Below are 23,708 nucleotides of genomic sequence, written 5' to 3' on the forward strand. Positions count from 1 at the left end.
GCCTGCCTCTGCCTTCCAAGTGCTGGAATTAAAGGCGTGAGCCACCACGCCCGGCTTTAAGGTCATTTTTAATGGATTTATTTGATTATAACCTAGAGATACACCCCAAAGACAAATTTGACTGCAGAATGTATTTTACAGCAGTTTTATAACATTAATATTGTTATTTTTGCTACACTAAGAAGCAGAGTATACAAAGTGACTGGACTGCATTCAAGGATAGAGATAACCCACATCTGCAACAACCACTCTCAGAAGTCAGACCACATATTTCTCAGAAAAGAACCCAGGAAGCTGAATCTAAACTTCAGCTATTGACCAAGAACCATTGAGAGCTATTAGTAGACTGATAGCTTCCCTGATTTTATCCCTATGTAGAACTCACTGAAGAATGCTCCCTGTACTTTGCAAACTAATCAGCTTGCTCCAACACTAGGACCATTCATGACCCCTTCTATAGCAGCAACCTCCAAACAAAGCATATCTGAAGCTTTTCATTTCCTTGACTACAAAGCAAACACATGCTATTGTCTGCTTTTGAGCGGGTAGAGGAGAGAGAGACAAGAATAGATGAGATGCCTATATATAGTTGAATGAATTAAAAAAATTAAAGTCTTAAATGTAATTTTAAAATAACTATATGAACCAGTGGTATAAAGGATCAGTATTCTGTCATGTGGTCCATTATATATAAGTCTGGGACAGTAAAGACCATTGCTTTTGAAATTCATTAAATGTCTCCCATGTGCCATGCACAGATGGTACTGCTTAAAACATGCAAACAAGCCTATATGAATGCACTTTCTATGCTAATAGTAGTAGGGACTGAAAATAGGCAAGATAAATACAGCAAATACACAGAAGCTAAAAATGATATAGTATAATAATGGTCAGCACCAGGAAAGTAACTTAAGACAATTTCACTATAGAAAGAGAATATCCAAAGACTCAATGTATGGATGCACATTGCATTCTCATCCTATAGCTAACTTATTAAAATTAAATATCAAATATTTCTTCAGGAGACATTCAAACATAGAAAAGTCCTGCATTGCCTGGCAATTTTCAGACTAATAGAAACTGTGCTAAACTGGCTATTACTAATAACACTGTCAGTACATGTGGTCATTGGGAGAATGCAAAGAATGTTGACATAGGCAGACATAGGACATGCAGTCCCTCACAGTGTCACTACTGTATCTATGGGATTTTAACAAATGAAGAATCAAGTCCTTAAATCTCTTCATCATGACTCCCCCATTTTCTCTGACAGACGGTAGTAAAGGTTTTCTAGCTTGATTCAGCCATGAAGGCAAAGATATATAGTTGAATAAGGTACTGAATATAAGTAGTTATTGAAAGGTAAAAACTTCAGCCTTTCATTGCTTCCATTTTTACTCCAAAACCCGTGATTCTCCCTGGCTTCAGGGGTAGGAGCCTTACTTTCTGGTCTGATATACTGTCAGAAATACCAGTTCTCTCTTATTCAATTCTTCTACCCATCCATTATTCACATTTTGATATGGACATTGAATTCTTCCTCTCAACCTTGGGACATTCTTCTCAAGCCCTGTTTGTTCTACCACTTTCATTTCCTGTCCTACTTTCTCTAAATCGAAGAAAGTTGTTTGAATCAAATCTCTCCAGCAACAGATAGAACTAAGCTTCCCCCAACATAACCTTAGAAGTAGTAACAAATAAGGTAGAGATGGTTGTGATGGCATTTGCATCTATTCCCATTACTGGAAGATACCTGCAAGCACATCAGAAATTTAAAGCTAGATTTGGCAACATAATGAGGGTTCTTAAGTTTCCATTCTCAGACAGATGCTTCATTTCCAGGATAAGCTTGGAGTATGTCTGAGGGTGCAAAAGGGACTATATTCTCATTTATTTTTTAAACCATATCTTTACTTCTTGCTAATATGACTTTTACCTAGCTTGTACATTTCTAATTGAGCTTAGGATTTTTGACAATTAACACCAAGTTTCAAGTTAACTCTGTTGTTCAGTAAAGTTGACATAGCATGGAACCACTCTAATATATACATTTATACCCATAGAAAATAATCACCCAGACTTAATCAGAGAAGTCTCTCTTCCCAGTGAACTATAATGAAAGTAGAGACTGATGCATAAGGTACTGAGAATGAGTGATGTTTGAGGGTACATTCTTAAGCTATGTATACCATCCCCTCCAAGGGTCAAGGCATAATGCAGAAGAGTGTAGAAATAGCATAAAAGCCGGGATTCAATAGAGAAGAGCTGAAAAAATGACCTCTGGGCAATCTAGTGTCATGGTAATCAGAAGGTTTCAATGACTATTGTGACTTCACTGGGTTGCAAATGGACAAACCAACAGCCAAGAAAAGATGGAAAAATAAGTGAACTATCTTATTGGTAGATTCAGAGAAGGGGATGTGGCATTGCCTTCAGTCATTTGAACCCACTGGTGACTTCATAAGACTCCAGTGGAACTTTGCATTCCAGTGGGAAGACAAATGATCATGGTTATCCCATATGTACCCACAAACAAAAAATAAAATTATGCATAGCTACTATATATTAAATTATATAATGTACATATAATAATAAACACAAATTTATGTATAGCAATGATCATATGTTGAAGGGTAATTGATCACACTATGAACCCTGAGATTTACTGAAAAATCCTGTTTCTAGCTATGATGTGGCTCAGCTTCTCGCACAAACCTTTAATCCCTCTGCCTGGAATACAGGCATGCCCTTACTACACACTTTTGATTCCAAACAATGAAAATAAAGTTGTCAGAAGGCAGTTCTGATGTTTGAGAGTGATATCTAATTGAGTGGCAGACAAAGTGACAAATCAGAAAAGTGTTTAACAGAATAGGATATGCCCAACTCTCACCAGGTGAGGGGGCGGGGGAAGGGAAGCTACTTAAGAGAGAGCAGTGCAGAGAAGAGAAAAGGAGGAGGAGGCAGGTTTACTAGGAGAGCTGTAAAAAGAAAGGTTACAGAGAGGGAACAAGCTAGACACAGGTGAAGATGGAACAAGCCAGAAAATAAGAAGGGGCTAGAAGATTTAACAGATTGCTAAAGTTAGTTTGAGGTTGAGTAGAGCAAGCAATTCAGGGGAGGCATAGAGAGAGAAAAACCAGATTGAATCAGTCAGCTTACAGAAGAGTTTGAGACAAAAGAGCTGAATTGAATCAGTCAGTGAGAATTCAGAAAGAAATAGAAAGGGTAAGCTTATTCAGCAGTAAGTCTCAGAGGATGAAAACATTCTAGGCCTAGATAAGATTGTATGGATGCTAAAAGCTTCCAGGACAAGCCAGGGTTAGCAGTAAGTTTAAGACATAACAATTACATCAGGTGAATAAAATTTACTTTTATAATGGGCATTAATTAAATATTTTTATTCCTAAATTTCTGGCTTCCTTTTATTTTTTTCTAGAAACTCTATTTACTTAGTTTTCCAAGTCAGCAAGTTGTGTGACATTAAAGATCATATAAAGAGGCTGAAGACATGCCTCTGCAGTTAAGAGTACTGGCTGGTCTTCCAGAAATTATGAGTTCAATTCCCAGCAACGACATGGTTGTTGGCTCACAACCATCTGTAAAATGAGATCTGATGCCCTCTTCTGGCACATGTAGATAGAGTACTCATATATATAAAGTAAATAAATCTTAAAGATCATGTAAAGTTAAAAGACAGTTGACTAATTTTTGGTTGCTTTTGTTTTTAATGATGAACTAGATAGTACAAACATATCAAAAAGCTTCATTGAATAAATAAATAAAATAAAAAGGTAATCAAGTTAAAATTCATTTTGAAATCTGATCTTGGTGGTACTAAGACAAGTATTTTGCACTTTATTTGTCTATTTATTTATTTATTTATTTATTTATTTATTTATTTATCTATTCATTCATTCATTCATTTATGTAGCCAATTACCACACAATGTATAATTTTTCTCTCTGGCATTTTAATACGTATTTTCTTTTGATTGAGTCTCCCTTCCCCTACTTTTCTCTGCCATTCTTCTCTGCACTGGGCCCGCTGGATCTATCCTTCTACTCACAGAGTTTCTCTTTTTACTTTCACTTCTTGACTTCTAAGTTTTTAATTAAAGCAGGCACTTGAAGAATTTTACATTTTGTTATAGTTTTCAAATATATTTCTAGAATAGCTATCAATTAGGCCAAATTATTAGCTTTCACTAAAATCTTAGATGATTTGACAAATATATTGGATTAATATTGTAGTGCTTAGAGACAGTAATTTAAAATCTCCTATCTAAAAATGGTTCAAGGTAAGATGGATTCAGTATAGTATTCTTCCAGACGTTCAAAGAACTAACATCAGTACTCCTTAAGTTATTCCATAATAGAAAAGGAAGGAGCACGTCAAACTTTTTATGAAGAATTCTTTTTATCACTCCAAATACCAAAACCACATAAAGATATAACATTAACAACATAATGATAGTTCAACCTCCCTAATTAATTATTAATATAAATGTAAAAATTATCAATAAAATACTTACAAATTAAATTCAAGAACTCATCAACAAGATCACTCACAATCAAGTTCTCATTTATTGATGCATGAGTTGTTTAACCTATATACATGATATAGACTCAAGGACATTGACAAAATAATCAACTTAGGCTACTGACTTTCTGGTTAGTTTCATATTCTGCTACTTTACTGACCATTACTATTAGCTGTAGAAACTAAGGAGACTGAGTGGATTGTTAAAAAGGGAACATGAATTGGAGAGGGAAAAGTGAATGGGGGCATGGAAAAATGAAATGGGGGATGGATTTGTTCAAAATTTGTTATGTGCACATATTAAATTCTTAATTAAAAGAAACTGTAACAGATAAAAATAAATGAAAAGGTCTAAAAAATAATCAGATTTCCTTGATACCAACTACAAACATCCTGAGAAACAAAGCAGGAAGGCAATCTAATTTCTAATAACTTCATGAGTTATCTTGAAATAAATCAAATTGAAGAAGTAAAGGACTTAGTACAATGAAGAGAATTTTAAAAATCATTGTATGGGTTAGCTTTAGCAACACTGAAGGTCACAGCATTTCAGTCTGAAGGACTATTATCTACAGTCTTGATATTCAGCAGAACCATACTCCTGTTTCTTAGGTCGGAGCCTGTAAATCTATGCAAGTGTGAAATAAACTCAACTAGCTTTAAACCACTGATGCTTATAAAAACACAGAACGACTGAGCGAAAAATGAGGAATATATGTTCGTGACTAACTCTGCTATTAAAAGTTTGAATTAACCTGAATATGAAGAGCAGCTTTCTCCCTCTGTTCTTGGATATTTATATTAGTTTTTCTTCTTTCTTCATTGGAAGTAGTCTGATTATTGACGAAGGGATCACGCAGGGGTTCTGTTGTGGTCGGATGCATTTTTGAAGAGCCATTAATCTGTTTTCCTGCAATGTAACTACGCCATTGTGCTTGGATTACCTTAGCTGCCTTGCTAAAAATAGAAAGAGGAAACTATTTTAGTATACATGGATACCCAGAAGGTAAACAAGAGGTTTTCATAAGCTGCTGCAAAAATGATGTTCTATATATGACAGGGAAGCTACACCCAGGGAATGTCAACCATATTGAGGCCTATAGAGTACCACAACATGCTAGCAGCACTTGGTATGCCATTGCGGGTGAGAATAATCTTACAAAGCTCCACCCCTATATGAAGAGCTACAGCTGATAAATGCCTGAGGAAAGAGAGTGCATCAGTATTATCCAAGAGTGAGCCCTTAATAGGTTATCTAATCACATATTGTTAGCCCTAAATGCATATGAACATTAAACGGATAAAGCAGGTTGTATTTCTATATGCATATATATAATTACAAATTTATAAATTTGATAATGGGTAAAGGAGTCAGAAAGAGAGGGAAGGGTATAAATAACATATATACACCACTCCTATAATACATAAATAAATAAATAAATATATAAATAATTCTTTGTAACCTGCACATAAATATAAACAATCTTATCTAAAATCCTATTTAAAAACAAAAATCCCTTCTTTGTTTAAAGAGAGTCATAAATGTAAAGTAGTATAGATATCCAATCTGAAAGAGAGAATGAGCCAAAAGTTCAGAGAGTGATTTAGTTGCAAAAAGAGCGTTAAATTTTTGTTTTAATAACTTTTAAGATGAAAGACATTACAGAGATTCTTCTAGATAATAAAGACATTGTTCCAGAGTGGGTAGGGATGGTAAAGTAGAAGGGTTCCAAAAGTATAGAAACCAATATGGACTTGGCAAAGTAGGGTTAGGTGCTTGCCACCATGGGATGCCTTACAAAGGAAGAGAAAATGACATTCTTCACATTCTTCCTGGCAAGAGGAAAGACGCTAGGAGGTATTTTACCAGCTTCTCTTCACTTCTTAGCCACTTGAAAATACACTATTCATGCCCAGTAGGAAATTCTCCTACCTAGCCCATGGCTATTTGCAAATTTTAGACACTAAGTTGCTTTCCTGAGTTGGAATTAGTTTCATTTCTCACAGCTTATTACAGAAATTTTATCAAAGCATAAGGTATAATGAAAGTGACAGCAATTCTATCTTAATTCTTTGTGGAATTTTTGTGTTTAATTTAAAATGTATATGAAGAGCAAATCAACTTCTCAACATTTCCTTGACAGAGTTTGCAATAACTTTTTGTTTGTTTGACTGGACTGAATGATATGTTCCCCAGAGTTGAGCATTTAAACACTAAGTCTCCAGATGTTAGATACACATTCCCAGCTTTTAGTTTCATACACCATGCTTCCCTGTTGCCCTGTTGTCTTGATCTAATGATGATGGCCTCTTATTTCTTTGACTCCATTACCCACAAGTAAACCCCTTGATTATGGTGTTTTCTCACAACAATAGAAAATTACTTATACAGAAGTTGATACCAGGGAGTGAGCTACTTCACAAAGATGAGCAAGTGGATTTTGAAGGAATCAAGATGACTTTGGGACATTAGACTTGAATAGTGTTTAAATGCTGTAAACTGAAATTAATGGGCCATCTTAGAGGAGCTTGGACACCTAGCTTGGTGAGGTTCCGAGGCAAACGATATTAGCAACTAGATTAGAAAATATTTTAATTATATTTTGGCAAAAATGACACTGCTTTTTGTCCTTGTCCTCTGCATTTTATTGTGGCTTAATCGAAAAAGTTATGGACTAAATTCCTGGCAGAGGAAATTATAAAATAACTTACTATGGATACTGCATTGTAGTTACTAGAAATTACTATAATGCATATCTGCAATAAAAAGGATCAAGTGGGCAGAAAGAAATATACAGTTTGAAGAAAAAAAAACCAAAGTTACAAAGTTGAGGCCAAGGCTTCTACTGAGAGAAATCAGGAGATGCAGAGGAGGCTTGATTTGCTTTGGAATGAAGGGAAGGGTATCCTGAGGGCAAAACCATCCAGCCAAGCTTCTAAAGTCTGAAACCAAAATTCCTAAGGAATTTTCTGCTCCAAGAAAGAAACAACAAACAAAAACTTCTGCAAAATCATTCAAGGAGCCAAAGATTTATCCCAACCTGTTGAATCCACCTCCAAAACCAACTAGGAATCCAGTGTTCAAATGTCTGAGATAAGGGCATCACATCAAAATCAACGTACTCTACCCCTCTTCCTCCACAGGATCCTGGCTATATCGTGATGATGAAAATGTATCTAGTGTGATGCCAAAGTCCTCGTAATCTTTCAAATCCCAATACTATTTAAAAGACCAAAGTATTTTCTGAGACTTAAGGCAATTTCCTAATTGTAAATCCCTGTGAAATATAATTAATTAATTAATTAAAATTACATACTTCAAACATATAATGGCTTTCCCACATAATGCTGGATTTATAGTCATGAAAGATATACAAATTATGGAGTCATGAAATCTTCTGCCATTTTAGAGAGCTGAGTGAGACAAAGTACATGGCAGGTCAATAATGTGTGGTGGCCTTCAGAAGCTATTTCTGAAGCTGTGAAAGTGAAGTCTGGTTTGTAATGGATAAGTTGATAGATGAGGGAGCCATGGGATATCTGCCAAGGAAGCTTCACATAATGAGAGTTCGAGCCCAAGAGAGATATGTGGGTTACTGTAAGCACGGGTAGGACGGTGGAGCCATCTAGTACTTTGACATCAGAGATGGGGCTGGAGAAGTATGCCCCACTAGATTTCATTCTTTCTTTGGTCCAGTTTGTTGCTGCTATGCCTTCTTTGGAATGCCTTTGGAATGGTAATGTCTATCCTGTGCCTTTTTAGGTTGGAAGTATGCAATTTGCTCTTTAATCTTACAAGAAACTACAATTCAGAGATTTCTTTGTTCTCCAAAGGAAACTCTGGATTTTTAAACAGTGTTGGGACTAAAAGACTATTGAGACTTTTGAAGTTGGGATAAATACATTTTATAGTTTAAGATAGGTATGAGCCAGGGAACAGAATGTGGTGAGATGTTCCAAGTCTTAGAGTTTTGAATGCCTGGTTCCTAACTGGTAGTAATGTTTAGGTAGCTTTAGGAAGTATGGCCTCACAGGAAGAAATATGTCACTGGGGGCAAGTTTTGAGGTTTTAAAAGCCAGGTGCTATTCCAAGTTTGTTTTCTTGGCTTCCTGCCCATGGTTTATGATGGAGCTCTTAGCTCACTCAAAGCTTTAGGCGTCATGTCTGTATGACGCTACATTTTCCCATGGAGATGATGATGGACTCTTATCACTCTAGAACTCAAAGTCCTTGATAAGTACTTCCTTTTGTAACTCGATTTTCTCATGGTGATTTAATCATAGAAACAGAAATTAGCACAATTGTTATAATCAATGTAAATTTCTCTTTCGTTATGATATTCATCTACAAAAAAAAATGGAATTAAGTAATACTGTCTCTCAGATAGGACCATATATTTTTTTCCTCAAATTAGGTTTGAATGGAACTAGGATGCATAAAGAAATTATTTTCTATTTGGTGCTTTACTTTTCCATCATGATTACAATAATCATAATCACCATCATCACCATCATCTTTGTCACCACCATTTTACTTACAGCCAGCTTATTCTTTTAATCTCTTTTTACTGTGGATATATGATTGAAGTTAGTAGCTAAAACTTCTGATCAAATATAAATCACACATATGTATGAGAAGGACCCTAATAAGCTAATGTAGTCAAATATTAGGTCTTTATTTCAGGAAACAGTTTTAGGAGGCATTAAGAAGTACAGACTTGCTGAAGAAGTTGTATCATGAGGACTGGAGTTTGAGGTTCCAAATCCCACACTAGGCCAAGTCATTCTCTCTAACTACAACTTTCGGAGCAGACATAAGCTCTCAGCTACTACTCCATTGCCATGCTTCCCATCGAGACAGTCAGGGACTCGCCCTCTGAAACCTTAAGCAAGTCGCCCATTAAATGCTCTCTTTCCTAAGCTGCCTTTATCATGGTGTCTCTTCACAGCAACAGAAAAGTAACTAAAACAACACAGTTTTAATATTCAGGAAAATATTTGAATTTCTGAAGATTATTTTCACCTTGTAGAATAAACCAAAGTTCATAAAAAGTGCTAAAGATTTAAATTACATTTATGCAACTAATTCTTCATTCATTCACCTTTTAAATGAAATTAAATGAGGATATCTCAAAATAGTATGATATAATAGACATAATAAAGAAAATAAGGCTGGTATGAGTGTGCATTACTGTAATCTGAGAATTTGGGAGCCTGTAATAGGAAGTTTCTGAGTAAAAGGCCTGTCTGTGATATATAAGGGAATCTCTGTCACAACAAAAAGGAAATAGAGTTAGCCCAGATGCCCATCAGCTTATGAATAGATAGTAAAATATGGTTATACGTGCAACAGAATTTTATTTGAACATATAGAAAAATGGGATGATAAGATTTATAGGAAAACATGAATCAAGAATTATTATATTAAGATAACTAAACCTTAGAACTATACATGGCAAACTTTCTCTTGTACTAGGATCCCAGTTTTAGTGCTTATATACATGTATGTATGGGGGAATGAGTGTGGCCATGAATCTACGAATGAAATGCAACATGTTGAGGTTGGGGAGGAGGATAACAGAAGGTTGGACTTGAAAGTGGACAGGACCTGCCTCAAAAGTTTTAACCCAGAATTGTTCCTATCTAAAGGAAATGCGGAGACAAAAAAATGGAGCAGAGACTGAAGGAAAGGCCACCCAGATACCACCCCACCTAGAGATCTATCCCATCTGCAAACACTAAAGCCCTACACTGTTGTTGGTACGAAGATGTGCTTGCTGCAGTAGCCTGGATTAGCAGTCTCATGAGAGGTTCTACCAGGACCTGACTAATACAGATGCAGATATTCACTGCCAACCATTGGACTGAGCACTGGTAGCCCAGTGAAAGAGCTAGGGGAAGGACTGAAGGAGCTGAAGGGGATTGCAACCCCATAGGAAGAACACTATCAACTAACTGAAACACCCAAAGCATACAGGGACTAAACCACCAATTAAATAGTATATATGGAGGGACCCATGGCTCCAGCTGCATATGTAGCAGAGGATGACCTACTTGGTCATCAATGGGAGAAGAGGCCCTTGGTCTTGTGGAGGTTCAATGCTCCACTGTAGGAGGATGCTAGGCACTCTACATAGCAGTGAGGCAGTGAGAGTAGATGAGTGGGTGAGTGGGTGAAGGAGCACCCTCATAGAGGCAAAGGGGAGGGAGGATGGGATGGGAGAGTTGAAGAGGGGAAATCAGGAAAAGGGGATATTATTTGAAATGAAAATGAATAAAATGATTAATAAAAGAAAGAAAAAGAAGATAGGAGGTTAAAAGAGGTGACAGAGCCATGAGAAGAAGGAAACGAAACCAATTTATGTCTGAAAACGTCAGAGTAAATTCTAATTCTCTGTATGTAAATTTAAAGTATTTTTTTAATTAGATATTGTCTTTACTTACATTTCAAATGTTCTCCTCTTTCCTGGTTTTCCCTCTGAAATACTCTCTACTCCTTCCCTGCTCCCTCTGCTCACCCACCCACCCTCTCTTCCTGGTCCTGGAATTCTTCTACACTGGGGCACAAAGCCTTCACAGAACCAAGGGCCTCTCCTCACATTGATGACCAACTAGACCATCGTCTGCCACATATGAAGCTGGAGCCATGAGTCCCATCATGTGGACTATTTGGTTGGTGGTTTAGTCCCTGGAAGCTCTCAAAAATTATCAAAAGTATTTTTAAGTATTTTTATAATAGGAAATAACCATCTTATGTACATCTGTATGTATCAAGCAAACATATCTTCCAGAAAAAAAAATCACTGTTTCCACAGACTTCTACTGGAATAAAGACAGAAAAAGCAAACAGCCCCCATGGCATTGCCTCTGCTCTGTTTGACACTAGTCCTTACAGGAGAAGCTGAATCTTGCTAATCTGACACTAAAGATAGAACCATTAAATCGACAGGCCAAAGCCAAAGCCACCCTTACTGATTCAACAATTACAGAACTCCAGGAGATTTCTTAAGGAATGCAATACTTACTATGGATCTGATGTGATTAATTACCTTCCAGAGCAGTTATGATAGAGAAATCTATGGCATATACATGCAAAATATCACATAAATATTTATTACATGTTGACTAGATCAGTGGAACTTATAAAGGCATATTGCAGAAGATGAAATAATCAGATTATTTGGAATAAATTATTTTAGGATAATTCTAAATTTTATTAAAATGATTTTATGAACTTAGAAATTTGGAAGCAGAACAACAATTTCATACTCATTCAAAATTAAATAATCTTAGGGAACAAATTAAACCTGCCTGGATTTAACCAAATTAATTTCTACTGTGGTAAGTTTTTTGTGCATATTATGAAAAATAGTTAAAGGGATCAATATAAAAATAATGTTGATTTAAATTACCTAGTTACTAGTTCTTATTACTGAATATGACCAGTTATCAAAAATAGTAATCATGGTTTTGTTTCTGGGGAGCTGTCAGTAGAAAACAGCACTTGCTGAGAAAACATGGGAGCTGTAATTGTAAGCAACCACACAACAAGCCAGACATAGCCATACAATGCCTGTAATTCCAGTGCTGTAGCAGATCAAGACAAGAGATCTGGATTTGTTGGCTGCCACCAGAGCTATAAGCTCACTGAAAGACATTGTCACTAGAGAACAAGACAGTGATAAGGCATGACACCCAGTGTCCTCTGTTGGCTTGAACATCAACCGTATGTGTGCACAACATACATCTACTCAGAGCACACACATACAAACAGTACATATAATGTCTATTAAGGAAAAGGGTCTTACATTGGTTCACATTGTTCGGCACTGTGATGAATACTCATTGGAGAATCTGCCATATTCCTTTCTATGAATGAGGCTCTGCTGGTGGAGAGACTACTGATCCTGCTGTGTTCACTCTTCTGTGTCATAAGCTTTTCCTGATTTCTTCCTTTCCGTTCTTCACAGTTTGATGCAGAAGGTCTGGAGGCAGTGTCCAACAGGCTTACAGAAATAGCTGGTGAATCTGCCTCACAACTGTTACTCCAAGCAGGAAAGGCCTTGTTTTGCAGTGTGCTGTCATTGTTTGAAAAGTCTAGATGGTTTTGTTCCGTTTCTGATGCAGACCTCGTGATGGTATTTACATCCCCTTGTTCATGTGCATGTCTGCATTCATTACTGAGTTTCATTAAGTCTGTATAGTACTGTGAGAGTCTGTCTGCAGCATGAAGAGTGAGAATGTCCCTGAACAAATAAAAAATAGAAACACTGAATAAGTACAAGTGTACACAGAAACACAGAAACTTGGGTAGGTTTTAATAATAAAATTTAATATGTAGCCAAAGAGGAACTTAAAATTGAGAATATTTTTCATTATGATTTATTTCTAATCATCTATATACCATTTTATATTATTTTGAGCAAAATTCAAAACAGTGGTTTATCATGATCTGTGTCAATCAAGACAAAATGTCTGAAATCTTTAGGTCCATTTTTAATTAGTGTATTTTTGTTGAAAATGAAAAACTAAATCAAAGGTTTTGCTATCATACACATGAGAAATAATGACTATATAAATGTGGAGAAGTCATTCATGAAGCATAAGTATTTTCAACACTGACTCTTGTTAACACAGAATATTTGTGCTGGCTGGCCAAAGACTTATATTTTGGGAAAGTTTTTGTTTCTGTTTTCCTATGGACAACTGCTATGCATAGCAAGGATAAAAAACATAAATGGCTAAGGTCCTCTTGGGCAATGGTTGGGTTTCTATATTTTGGCTTTTATTCCTGTGTAATTTATCAAAGTTCCATTTACTCATTTGAAAGCCTTAACAAATGCAGAGGATTTGACCTGCCTGAGCCTCATTCTTAGGCATGCCTTTAACCTCCATTATTTCTGCTCACTTACGAGGATGCAGCTCAGTTTACAGTCGTCTACTGTGCACAGGGTACTTTATTCCATCCCTATCCCAGAATAAAGAAGTAAATAAATAAGTTTACTATTTGAAGACTATTTTATGGATATCATAAATATATAATAATATTTTTAATATCTTTTATTACATTAAAATTATTTACAGATGTGAAAATTTTAATATGAATTACCTATATATTCATAAAATTTCTAATGGAAAATGAGCTGATGTTAGAGAAATATGTTTGGTAATATAAATAGTAACAATTAAGGTATGACTTAGGCTCCTAGACACACTCACAGCAAACTGAACAAGCCAGATGTCTATCCCTTAGAAATGATCAGTCTTGAAAACATAAACACAGTGACAACACATAGACTGAGACAGTTACATTATGAACTTAGGTCTGTGTGTGTGTGTGTGTGTGTGTGTATGTGTGTATGTGTGTGTATGTGTCTGCACATGCACACACAAGCATGTGTGCACATCTTATGTGCTCATGCTATTGCTACTCAGACAGACACATACACACACACCATTGTAACAACCATTAAAGAAAAAGGAGTTCATGCATTTAAAAGGTCTTTCTGTCTTTCTACCTTGGCTAAAAATTATATTTGTTATAACTGTTCAGCAAACATTTCTGAGAACATGATGGGCTCTGGCTCTAGACTTTTCCCATTCTAGCAGGTGCATAGGAAGAGTTGGTGTGAGGAAAAGAAATGAAAATGATATAATTATATGATAATCTCAAAAATAAGAATGAAAGAAAGAAGAAATGGCTTAGTAATTACGTCAAATATTAGGAAGGACATACTATGTTTCTCTTTATAGTGGAACTATATGTGAAACAATCAGAAATTATTCAGAAATACTAATGCTCATGTATTTCCTGGGCCAACTAAAAATTTTAAATTCTGATATGGAAAGATCATTATAAGTCACACATTGTAATACATTAAGAATTCGAGGTCCCCCCAAAATGGAATGGGAGCTGTCCCTAAAGCTGTTGCCTATCTGTAGAATCCATTCCTCTAACTGGGCTGCCTTGTCTGACCTCAGTGGGAGAAGGTCCACTTAGCCCTGCAGAGACATGATGTTCCAGGGTTGGAGGCTACACACAGTGGGGCCTCCAAGCACACAGCAGAGAAGGGGAGGGGACATGTGTGAGGGAGAGACAGGGGTAGGGGCAATGATCAGGATGTAGATTGAAAAATAAATTAATTAATGGAAAGAAAAATAATTCAAGGTCAGGAAAAGAAAGTAATCAGTTTTCATTATCAGATTAGAATAACTCCCCAGCTTTTGTCCTTGGTGCATGCAGAAACACTCACAGGCTTTCTCCACTCTGATGACTTGGTAGAGTAATATGTAAATATAACATGTAATATGGCACCCAGTATGTACTTCATATGCTTTCAAACTTACTTTGTTCCCTTGTAATAATAAATTCTTAGAGGATACTCAATATTATGAAAATTATTGTTGAATAAATTTATGACTATTAGATATTATGTTTGAAGTATATATTGACATATTTTAAGATATATATGATCTTCAGAATAATACTACAAGTAGACCATCCTCCAGACACATTGCTTCTAGTATCAATGTGGTAATTATATATTTTATCATGTGTTTATATTACATTATTTATTTTAAATACAACAAAAGGAATATTAGAATCTTACCTCTTCAATGTGATATACTTTTCAGGTAATAAGTTGAACTCTTGAAGCTGGTACTGACAAAGTGCCAAGAAACATCTTAGGTCTTGATGATAGTATTCTTCAGTAAGGACATTGGTGTAAGAGTTCAGCATGTCACCATTGAGAACTCTCAGAGCAGGTAATGTTTTAAGGATAGAATGTCTATTAGAAACAAGGAAGAAGTTACTAATTTTGATAAGGACTTGTATTTTAAAATAACAACAAATTTCACATAACAAGCATAGAATGTTTATCTGAGAAAATGTGGTTGATTTTGCAGAGAAAAAGATAGTTAAAATATTCAAAAATGTATAATAGCCTGTCATATACAACATTGTGTTACAATGAATAATAACCTCAAATTTCAAATGAGAACCAATTTTAGAAACTTGGGCCACAATTTGCAAAACAAAAAGCTGCTCTTACAAAAGAATAATGTGAGAAACTTCATTTTATAATGATAATATTTTTGAAAATTGCTTTTTATAATAAAGGCAAAATGTTATTGAGACTCATTAAAATATAGTGTGAGTAGTGCTAAAACAGGAGATGGGAAAAGGTACTGTTTTGTATGATCAAAGACATCTAAAATTATATTGTCTCTTAAATTGCTAAACAGACCTTTAGAGGTTTGGGAAAAAAATCAATGCAAAACTCAAGAACAGGACAGATAGCAAGCACTGAGGATCCAAGCTCAGTCATTAGAAGTACTGGCCTAAATCTTTCACAAAGGGTATGTCTGTTTTACAATGTAGTGGACAGTCACAGTGGAAAATTGGCCTGCTTGAACAAATAAAACTTCTATTTAAGGAAATGAACTCCTCATAGAAAACCTGAAAAACCTGGATAATCAATGCCATAGAATGGAGAGAGAAGACATGCTCATGGATAGGAGTCAAATGTTACCAAAGCAAGAGTTCATCCCAAACTAATTTACACATTCAGTTGAGTCTCCGTCAGAATCCATAAATACATTTAACCCATATTAACCGATGAACTCAAATGGAGAGGTGGAAGATCCAGGATACCAAACAATTGAAGAAGAAACAAATGTCAGACAGATAATATCTGATTTCTAGAGAATGATTGGAGACACTGTATGTAAGATAGCATGGATTAGGATTTGATTGAGAAGAGGAAACAAGAACCAACACCAAAACCAAAACCAACATGAACACCAAATGAGTCCTTGGCAAAAAAAGGAAAAAAAGAAAGAAAGAAAGAAAGAAAAAAAAGAAAGAAAGAAAGAAAGAAAGAAAGAAAGAAAGAAAGAAAGAAAGAAAGAAAGAAACGCTGTCTACTGGAGCAAAGCCATGGGTATTTACATGAAAAAGTCCTGATAGTAGGCAGGTTTATATGTCTTTAACAAATGTTAAGTCAAAATGCATCATGGACATAAGTGTAAAAGAAGATAAGAAAAATGGGAAAAAGAAAAACAGGAAAGAAATGAAAAAACCTATAGCATTGATAATCTTTTAGATCAAACATAAAAAGGAATCATGATCAAAGTAAAAACTGTTGAAAGCTGAATATAATTAAAATTAAAACTTCTACTATATAGGAAATAAAAACAGGAAAATGAAACCTTAAGGGAGAAGAAAATATTTGAGAAATATAAATATAATAGAGGAATTATTCAAAATATACAAGTGAAATTAAAATAAAGAATAAGACTAATTTCTTATAACAGATACCTTGTGGTAGTTTGATTAAGAATGGTCCCCCTAGAATAATATATTAAGTGGTTAGTCAATAGGGAATAGTACTAATTAAAAGGATTAGAAGGTGTGGCCTTGTTGGAATAGATGTAGCCATACTGGAGGATTTTGCCACTGGAGGAGGTAGGCTTTGAGTGTTCAAAAGCTAAAGCTAGGTCCACAATCTCTGTTCATGCTGTCTGCGGATCCAGATGTAGAACTCCCAGCTACTCTGCCTGCTTGCCACTATGGTAAATGCCATAAATATAATGGACTAAATATGTAACTCAACCCCAATTAAATGCTTTCTTTTATAAGAGTTGTGTGATCATGCTGTAGCTTCACAGCAATAGAGCACTAAGACACTTACTAAGGAAGTTTTACAGAAGACAAATATGTATAAAGAACTGCAATTTCAGATTCACAAGGGATGTGCAAATTAGCATAACAATGAGCTACCATGACAATGGCCAAAGCCCAAAACACTGATAACAATCAAAGGACAGGCTCTTTCTTGTCTCTTACTCTCACCTCTGGGCCTCCATCTCTCTCTCTCTCTCTCTCTCTCTCTCTCTCTCTCTCTCTCTCTCTCTCTCTCCCTCTGCCCCCCATCTGTCTCTGTTTTCTACAATAAAGTTCTAAAACCAACCAACCAACCAACCAACCAACCAAAACAAAACAAAAATAATACAAAACAAAATAATCAAAGGACAGGAGAGACCCAGAGCTAGAGAATTCTCTTACATTTCTGATGTGAACCACAATATGTCACAGGCATTTTTAAGAACAGTTTCATAAATCTGTTAAAAGACTAAATATACCATTCTATAAAATCAAGCAATAATCCTTAGGATTTACTCAAGTGCATTATGAATCCAGGTCCACATGAACCTCTACAATCTATGTGCTACTTTACTCGTAACAGCCTAAACCTGGAAGCAAGCAAGTTGTCATTCACTAGGTGGGAAGAAATGAACTTGTACAGAGGGCCAAAAAGAAGCGAGCCAAAAAGCCAAAGCAGGAAGAAAACAAAATTCATTTTAAAGAAAGATGCAAATATAATGGTGCTTCTTACTGTTTGGTTCTCATTATATGATCCTCATGGAAATGTAAAATTATGGAAGAGGGTAAGAAAGAACACTATCTATCACAGGTTAGGAGACTGGAGGGGCATGGGTGGAGTCTAAAGGAAGCTGAATTCTTAACGTGGATTAATATGATTATGTACTTGTCAAAACCCATAGGATATATATTTAGCAGAGTAAATTTAATATGCCTGTGAGTGACAGCAAAATGTCAATAAAGGCTTTCTCACTGTAACAAATTAACAATCAGGTGCAGGATATATACAGAGAGGAACTTTATATATGTTGGCAACAGGGGACATGGGACACTGTACTTACTGCTCAACTTTGCAGTTGACATAACAAGAATCTATTTTTCAATAAAAGGGAAAATACATATGTAACAAATAGTTCATAAATATGTATAGTAATTTGGAAAAAGATAACTAGTGAATGTAAATTAATTAAATATGTGACTAATATTAAAATTTCATTGAAAAACATCAAATTTTACTGCTGAAAAGATAGCATGAATAAATAAATATAGAAAATTTTTATGTTACCAATTCTACACTCTCAAATCACTTTAAGCATGGAATCCTTATGAAAACTTAGGAAAGGGTAAATCCTCTCCTGAAAAAGTTCAGGGATCTTTGAGGAAGAGGGGTTGCAAAGACTGTAAGAGCTCAACCAGATAAAATCCCTGAATGGTGAGTGAGGGTAAGCAGAAAAATCTCACCACTGGCTGAGGAGGTATTAGCATTTGATAGCTGCTGAGAAAGGAATAGCTCTTGTTGTTCTGTTTTTATCTAGTGGTGTGATTCATTGTAGGTCAGCCACTCTATAGAGCAACCTCATTCTCAAGAGTAGTTGGGCTGCGAGTGTGCGGGTGCGCACACACACACACATAGACACACACACACATACTGAGGAAAAAGAGAAGAGAGAGAGGAAAGGGAGGAGGGTCAGGAGGCAGAGTACTAGAAGAAAGGTGGATAAGAAGGTGAATGTGAACATAGGAGGTACTGAGGGTAAATATAATCAATAGTGTATGAAACTCTCAAAGAATAAAATATTTTAAAGGGAAAACGGAAGCTATGAAAATTAGCTAATTCTAGTAATTTGTAAATTGTTTTAAATTAAAAAAAAACATTAGGTACAAACTTGTAGCCTTATCTTATATTTCACAAACACCAAAAAGGATTTGTCTAATAAAAATAGAAACTATTATTAACCTACAGATATTAGTTCACTACTTAGGTCAATACTCCAGAAACACTGGAGTATGGTTAATTTACATCAAATATACAGAAACAACAGTATTCAATCCAAAATGACTACAAAGCAAAAAGTCATTTTACCTGAGTATGCTAATATAAACAGAGGAAAATATAAAACCATTTTATCAGATCCATGATGATGTAAGTGCATATAACCACATATATTACACTTAAAGATAAATATTTATATTTTATACAAAGAAAATATTGGAAAAAAATAAGTTTGAGGTCAGCACTGGATGTTAGATGTGTTCCAAAGTATTGCAGGTGGCAGTTATTAGCCGCTACTCATGTGGAAACAACCAGATTAAGAAGGGACAAAACAACATTTCTACCACCAAATATTTTCTACTTGGCTACTGACATAAATATTGTTATATCAAGTATTTTATAGAGAGAGTAAATTTTCATCAAAAGTGAGCTAGGCTTGAATTTCTATGTTAGGCATATTTTGATGTTGTCTTACTCATTTTGACACACAAAGGTTCTCGAGCAATTCACTTTAATCAGATTAATTTGAAATTCTTTTAGATGTAAAAATTTGCTTGGATGTCCAAGACAATAACAATCAGTTAAAATTTTATGAGATATAAAATCAAGGTTCAAATAGGATTTACTGTTTTATTTTAATCTTTTTTTCCTTCCTTAAGTTTTGAAACGAGCCATCCTCAGGCCTCTGAAAGGCAACAGTGTGTAGACTGTTCTTAAGTTCCTCAGGCAGACATACGAGCTTACAGGGAATATATGAGAAAGCTGATTAATGTTGGGAATGAAGTATAAGAACACTGTGAGATTCCAAGATTAGTTTTTCCAGCTGGGCTCCTCCTACTCAAGAGCCAAATCAATATTTCATTCAGTGAAAACTTCCTGATGCATATTCTGCCACTTAACAAGCTCCATTAATCATCAGTCAATGAAACAAATTCTCAGAGGAGATTTCAAATGTTGCCTGCGGATTATGTTTTAAAAGAGATTTTTTTTTTCAGTACATCAGGTTTTTTGCATGTTATCACTGGCTTGACATGAAAGTAAGAAACCCACTGGGAAAATCTATAACTAATCCCTTTGTTGGTACCAGGGGGTTATATAAAGTTCACCAAAGCAAACTGTATCAAAGTTGAGTTTGTCCTTTCATTAACAAATCCATATTTTATAGACTTCTTGATTTTAAACCCTCTAGATAAATGAATCTCTTCTTGTAGATAATGAAATGTATATTAGAACAATTGATCTCACTGAAATATGACAGGTGGAGTTTTAAAATAAGGAAGCACACCAGGCCAGTTTTATTTTGTCAGTCCAACTTTCCAAAGAAAATAACACAATTTAACTGGCTCACAAAGAACTGATAAAAGATGGCTCCTCTATCAAAGAAAATCGAAGTTAATCTCATATTAAGTTGACTTGCCACCAACTGCCTGCACCACAATCAAACTTTCAAGTTTCTACTAATTCATTGATATGTGAGGAAATGTGTTAGGCTAATGATATTTTAGAACTGCTTTTATGATACTCAAAGAGAATAGAAACTATGTTCAAGTAATTTGAAAATTTTTCATAGGAAATTTTGTATCATATTTTGTCTCAAGAACTGGTAAATTTATGATATCATTTTATCAACATTTGGCAAAGTAAAAACTAAATATCCATGATATTCATGAATTACAAACAGATTCCTTACCTCCAGTTTATTTCCTGGAGTACTGGATTTCCAGTGAGACAAAGGTCACGGAGAGAGTAGCATGCATTGAACCAACTCATGACATTTGTCAGATCTACAAAGAAGAGAACTGGTTAAAATGTATTTTTAAATTGTTAAAACTATAGATGTTCTTAAAATGAAATGTCATAAATTAATTATCATTTTCCCTATTACTCCATTAAAATAAAGTAATATTTAAGATTTTCTATGCTCTTGCAACAGAGATAGTATGGAGTAGAAAATAGATGAGGAAAAATTATTTTTCTACAATTTTGCAACTGTGTGAACTTAGGCAAATCATTTCTAAGATTCAGCTTTAGTCTGCCTTGCTGTGTGAGAGCCAAATGAGATGATGAACTTCATGCTCTACTATGATTGGAACAAAAACGATGACCCCAAACATAAAGTAGCAATATTTTTAAAGCTAAATATAAACAGACAGACTCACATAAACCAATTATTTTTAAAAGAAAAACATGTAAACAAATCTAGGCTGCTATACAAAGCAATGTATGTGGACTTATTTCCCACAAAAAATGAATACTGACTACAGATGAAATGTATGCGTTCACATAATGACTGACATGCCCATTTCTGCATCTGACTCTGACAGAAAAGAAACATGCAACAATCCTTCTGATTTTTCTGTGATCTTAATAATTTTCTGTCTACAAAAATATTATTGTTCCTCTAGAAGTACAGTAGAATCTAGAGTCTGTTTTGCTGGATCAAAGTAGAAATGTTAAGAAGGGAAATAGGATTTATAGGGAAAAAAAGGATTGGGAAGAAGGTGCATGAACATTGAGAATTCATCACATGTTACTGACAAAATGGTGGGTATCATGCAGGCTGGATTATACACAAAATAGCCCAGGTTGCCAGTGTCAAAGGAAATGGCTAATAAATCTGACACTAAAACTTAGGCAACAGTTTTAGCCCCAACATCATGAGACCTGGTCACTTAACTCAGAGATCACCTAAAAAGTCCAAATCAATACACACTGTTGTGAAGGCCAGGATCTGCAGCAGAGGTATACACCCAATTGAAAACTAAAATATCCTACAGGAAACGATGATAAAACTGAGCCTGCAAGCAAGAGAATTAATCACTAATAATTAAACTGCTTGTCAAAATGAACGTTCTATATGTACTCTATTTTTCAGAAATTACAATTGTATGCATTTATTCAATAAATGCATAGTGGATACAACATAAGTATTCAAAAAATGTTGCATAAGAATATGTGTATGAAGGCAAATGGATGGAACTGGAAAATGTCCTGAGTGAGGTAACTCAGACCCAAAAGGACATGCATAATATGTATTCACCAATAAGTGGATATTAGCCAGAAAAAAAATATAGAATACCTAGGAAAAATCCACAGAACTCAAGAAGGTTAACAAGCCAAAGGGCCCAAGTGACGATATTTCAATCCCACTTGGGAGGGAGAAGAAAACAATCATGGGGAGATCAGGGAGGAATCTGGGTGGGAGAGGGAAAAGGGAGGGGAAAAGGGGAACTTGATCAGGTATTGGGGGATAAGAGAGAAGCCCTGAGAGCCTGCAGAATAAACAGAAATATGCAACCTTGAGGGGTGAGAGGTAGGGGTACTCTCTAGAATGTACCAGAGAACTGGCAGGTGAGAAACTCTTAGGACTTAGATGAAATGCCTAACAGTAGGGAGAGGGAACTTGTAGAGCCCATCTCCAGCAGAAAGACTGGGGATCAAGTGGAAGGATGGGGTTGCCATTCCACAGTAAAACACTCTGGCCCAAAATTGTTCCTGTCTAAAAGAACTACAGGGACAAAAATGGAGAAAAGACTGGGGGAAAGGCAGTCCAGTGACTGGTCCAAATTGCTATCCATCTCAAGGGGAGGCTCCATGGCCTGACACTGTTATTGATGCTATGGTGTGCTTAGAGATGTGGGCCTAGCATGGTTGTTCACCCAACAAGCAGTTGACTGAGACAGATGCAAATACTTACAGCCAACCAATGGACTGAAGTCAGGGACTCCTGTGGTTGAATTAGGGAAGGTCTAGAAGAAGCTAAGGAGGAGGGCAACAAGGAAGACCAGCAGTAACAACTAACCTGAACCCCTGAGATCTCTCAGACACTGAGCCACCAACCAGGCAGCATGCACTAGCAGATAGGAGCCCCGCCTCCCCTCTGACATATATACAACAGAGGACTGCCTGGTGAGGCCTCAGTGAAAGAAGATGTGCCTAACCCTTGAGAGACTTGCCTGCTTGGGGAGGAGGAATGGGCAGTAAGGGGGAAGAGACATTCTCTAGGAGACTGGGGAGGAAAAATGGTATGAGGAACTGTGGGAAGGCAGCCCAGGAGAGGAGTTATGACTGGACTGTAGAAAAAAAAAAACCAGAATAACTGCATAAATTTTACATTCATCATACCTAAAATTTTGAACTATCACTCAAAAGAAAATACATGCACAAGTTGTATACTTTTAGTGAATAGATAACATTATCACCAACATATATAATATTGAAGAAATGAATTGTTATGATTTCATATAAATACTAAGTGAATATAAATTTCATATAAATAATAAGTGAAGAATTTTGGAGGCAAAAAGGCAATACTGTTTGTTTAATATAAAGGTAAAATTATCTTATGGTGACAAACTCAGATGGAGGCTGCTACTTGGAGGGGGCTGACTGAGGATGTACTTGGGAAAAAAGTTCAGGGCGATCTAAGCAATTCATGATGCTTGAATCAACTCTTACTAGGTGAACAACCAGGAATAAAAAAATCTAGCAATGACCATTTTACTC

At 35.6% G+C, this 23,708-nt stretch overlaps 1 protein-coding gene across 9 annotated transcripts in view; it reads right to left on the reverse strand.

Moving 5' to 3' along the window:
• Nucleotides 1-23,708, reverse strand: part of Lrriq1 (leucine rich repeats and IQ motif containing 1) — a 200,863-nt gene that overhangs the window by 125,051 nt on the left and 52,104 nt on the right. For all 9 annotated transcript variants that reach the window (XM_031349424.1, XM_031349417.1, XM_031349418.1 and 6 more), the window contains 4 exons: nt 20,893-20,986; nt 15,153-15,332; nt 12,351-12,788; nt 5,298-5,499 (listed from right to left, as the gene is read on the reverse strand). In XM_031349424.1, coding sequence (XP_031205284.1) covers nt 5,298-5,499; nt 12,351-12,788; nt 15,153-15,332; nt 20,893-20,986 — 914 coding nt within the window. The remainder of the gene's footprint in view (nt 1-5,297; nt 5,500-12,350; nt 12,789-15,152; nt 15,333-20,892; nt 20,987-23,708) is intronic.

Source organism: Mastomys coucha, unplaced genomic scaffold (genome assembly GCF_008632895.1).
Source record: "Mastomys coucha isolate ucsf_1 unplaced genomic scaffold, UCSF_Mcou_1 pScaffold4, whole genome shotgun sequence".
In the NCBI taxonomy this organism is placed as follows: Eukaryota; Metazoa; Chordata; class Mammalia; order Rodentia; family Muridae; genus Mastomys; species Mastomys coucha.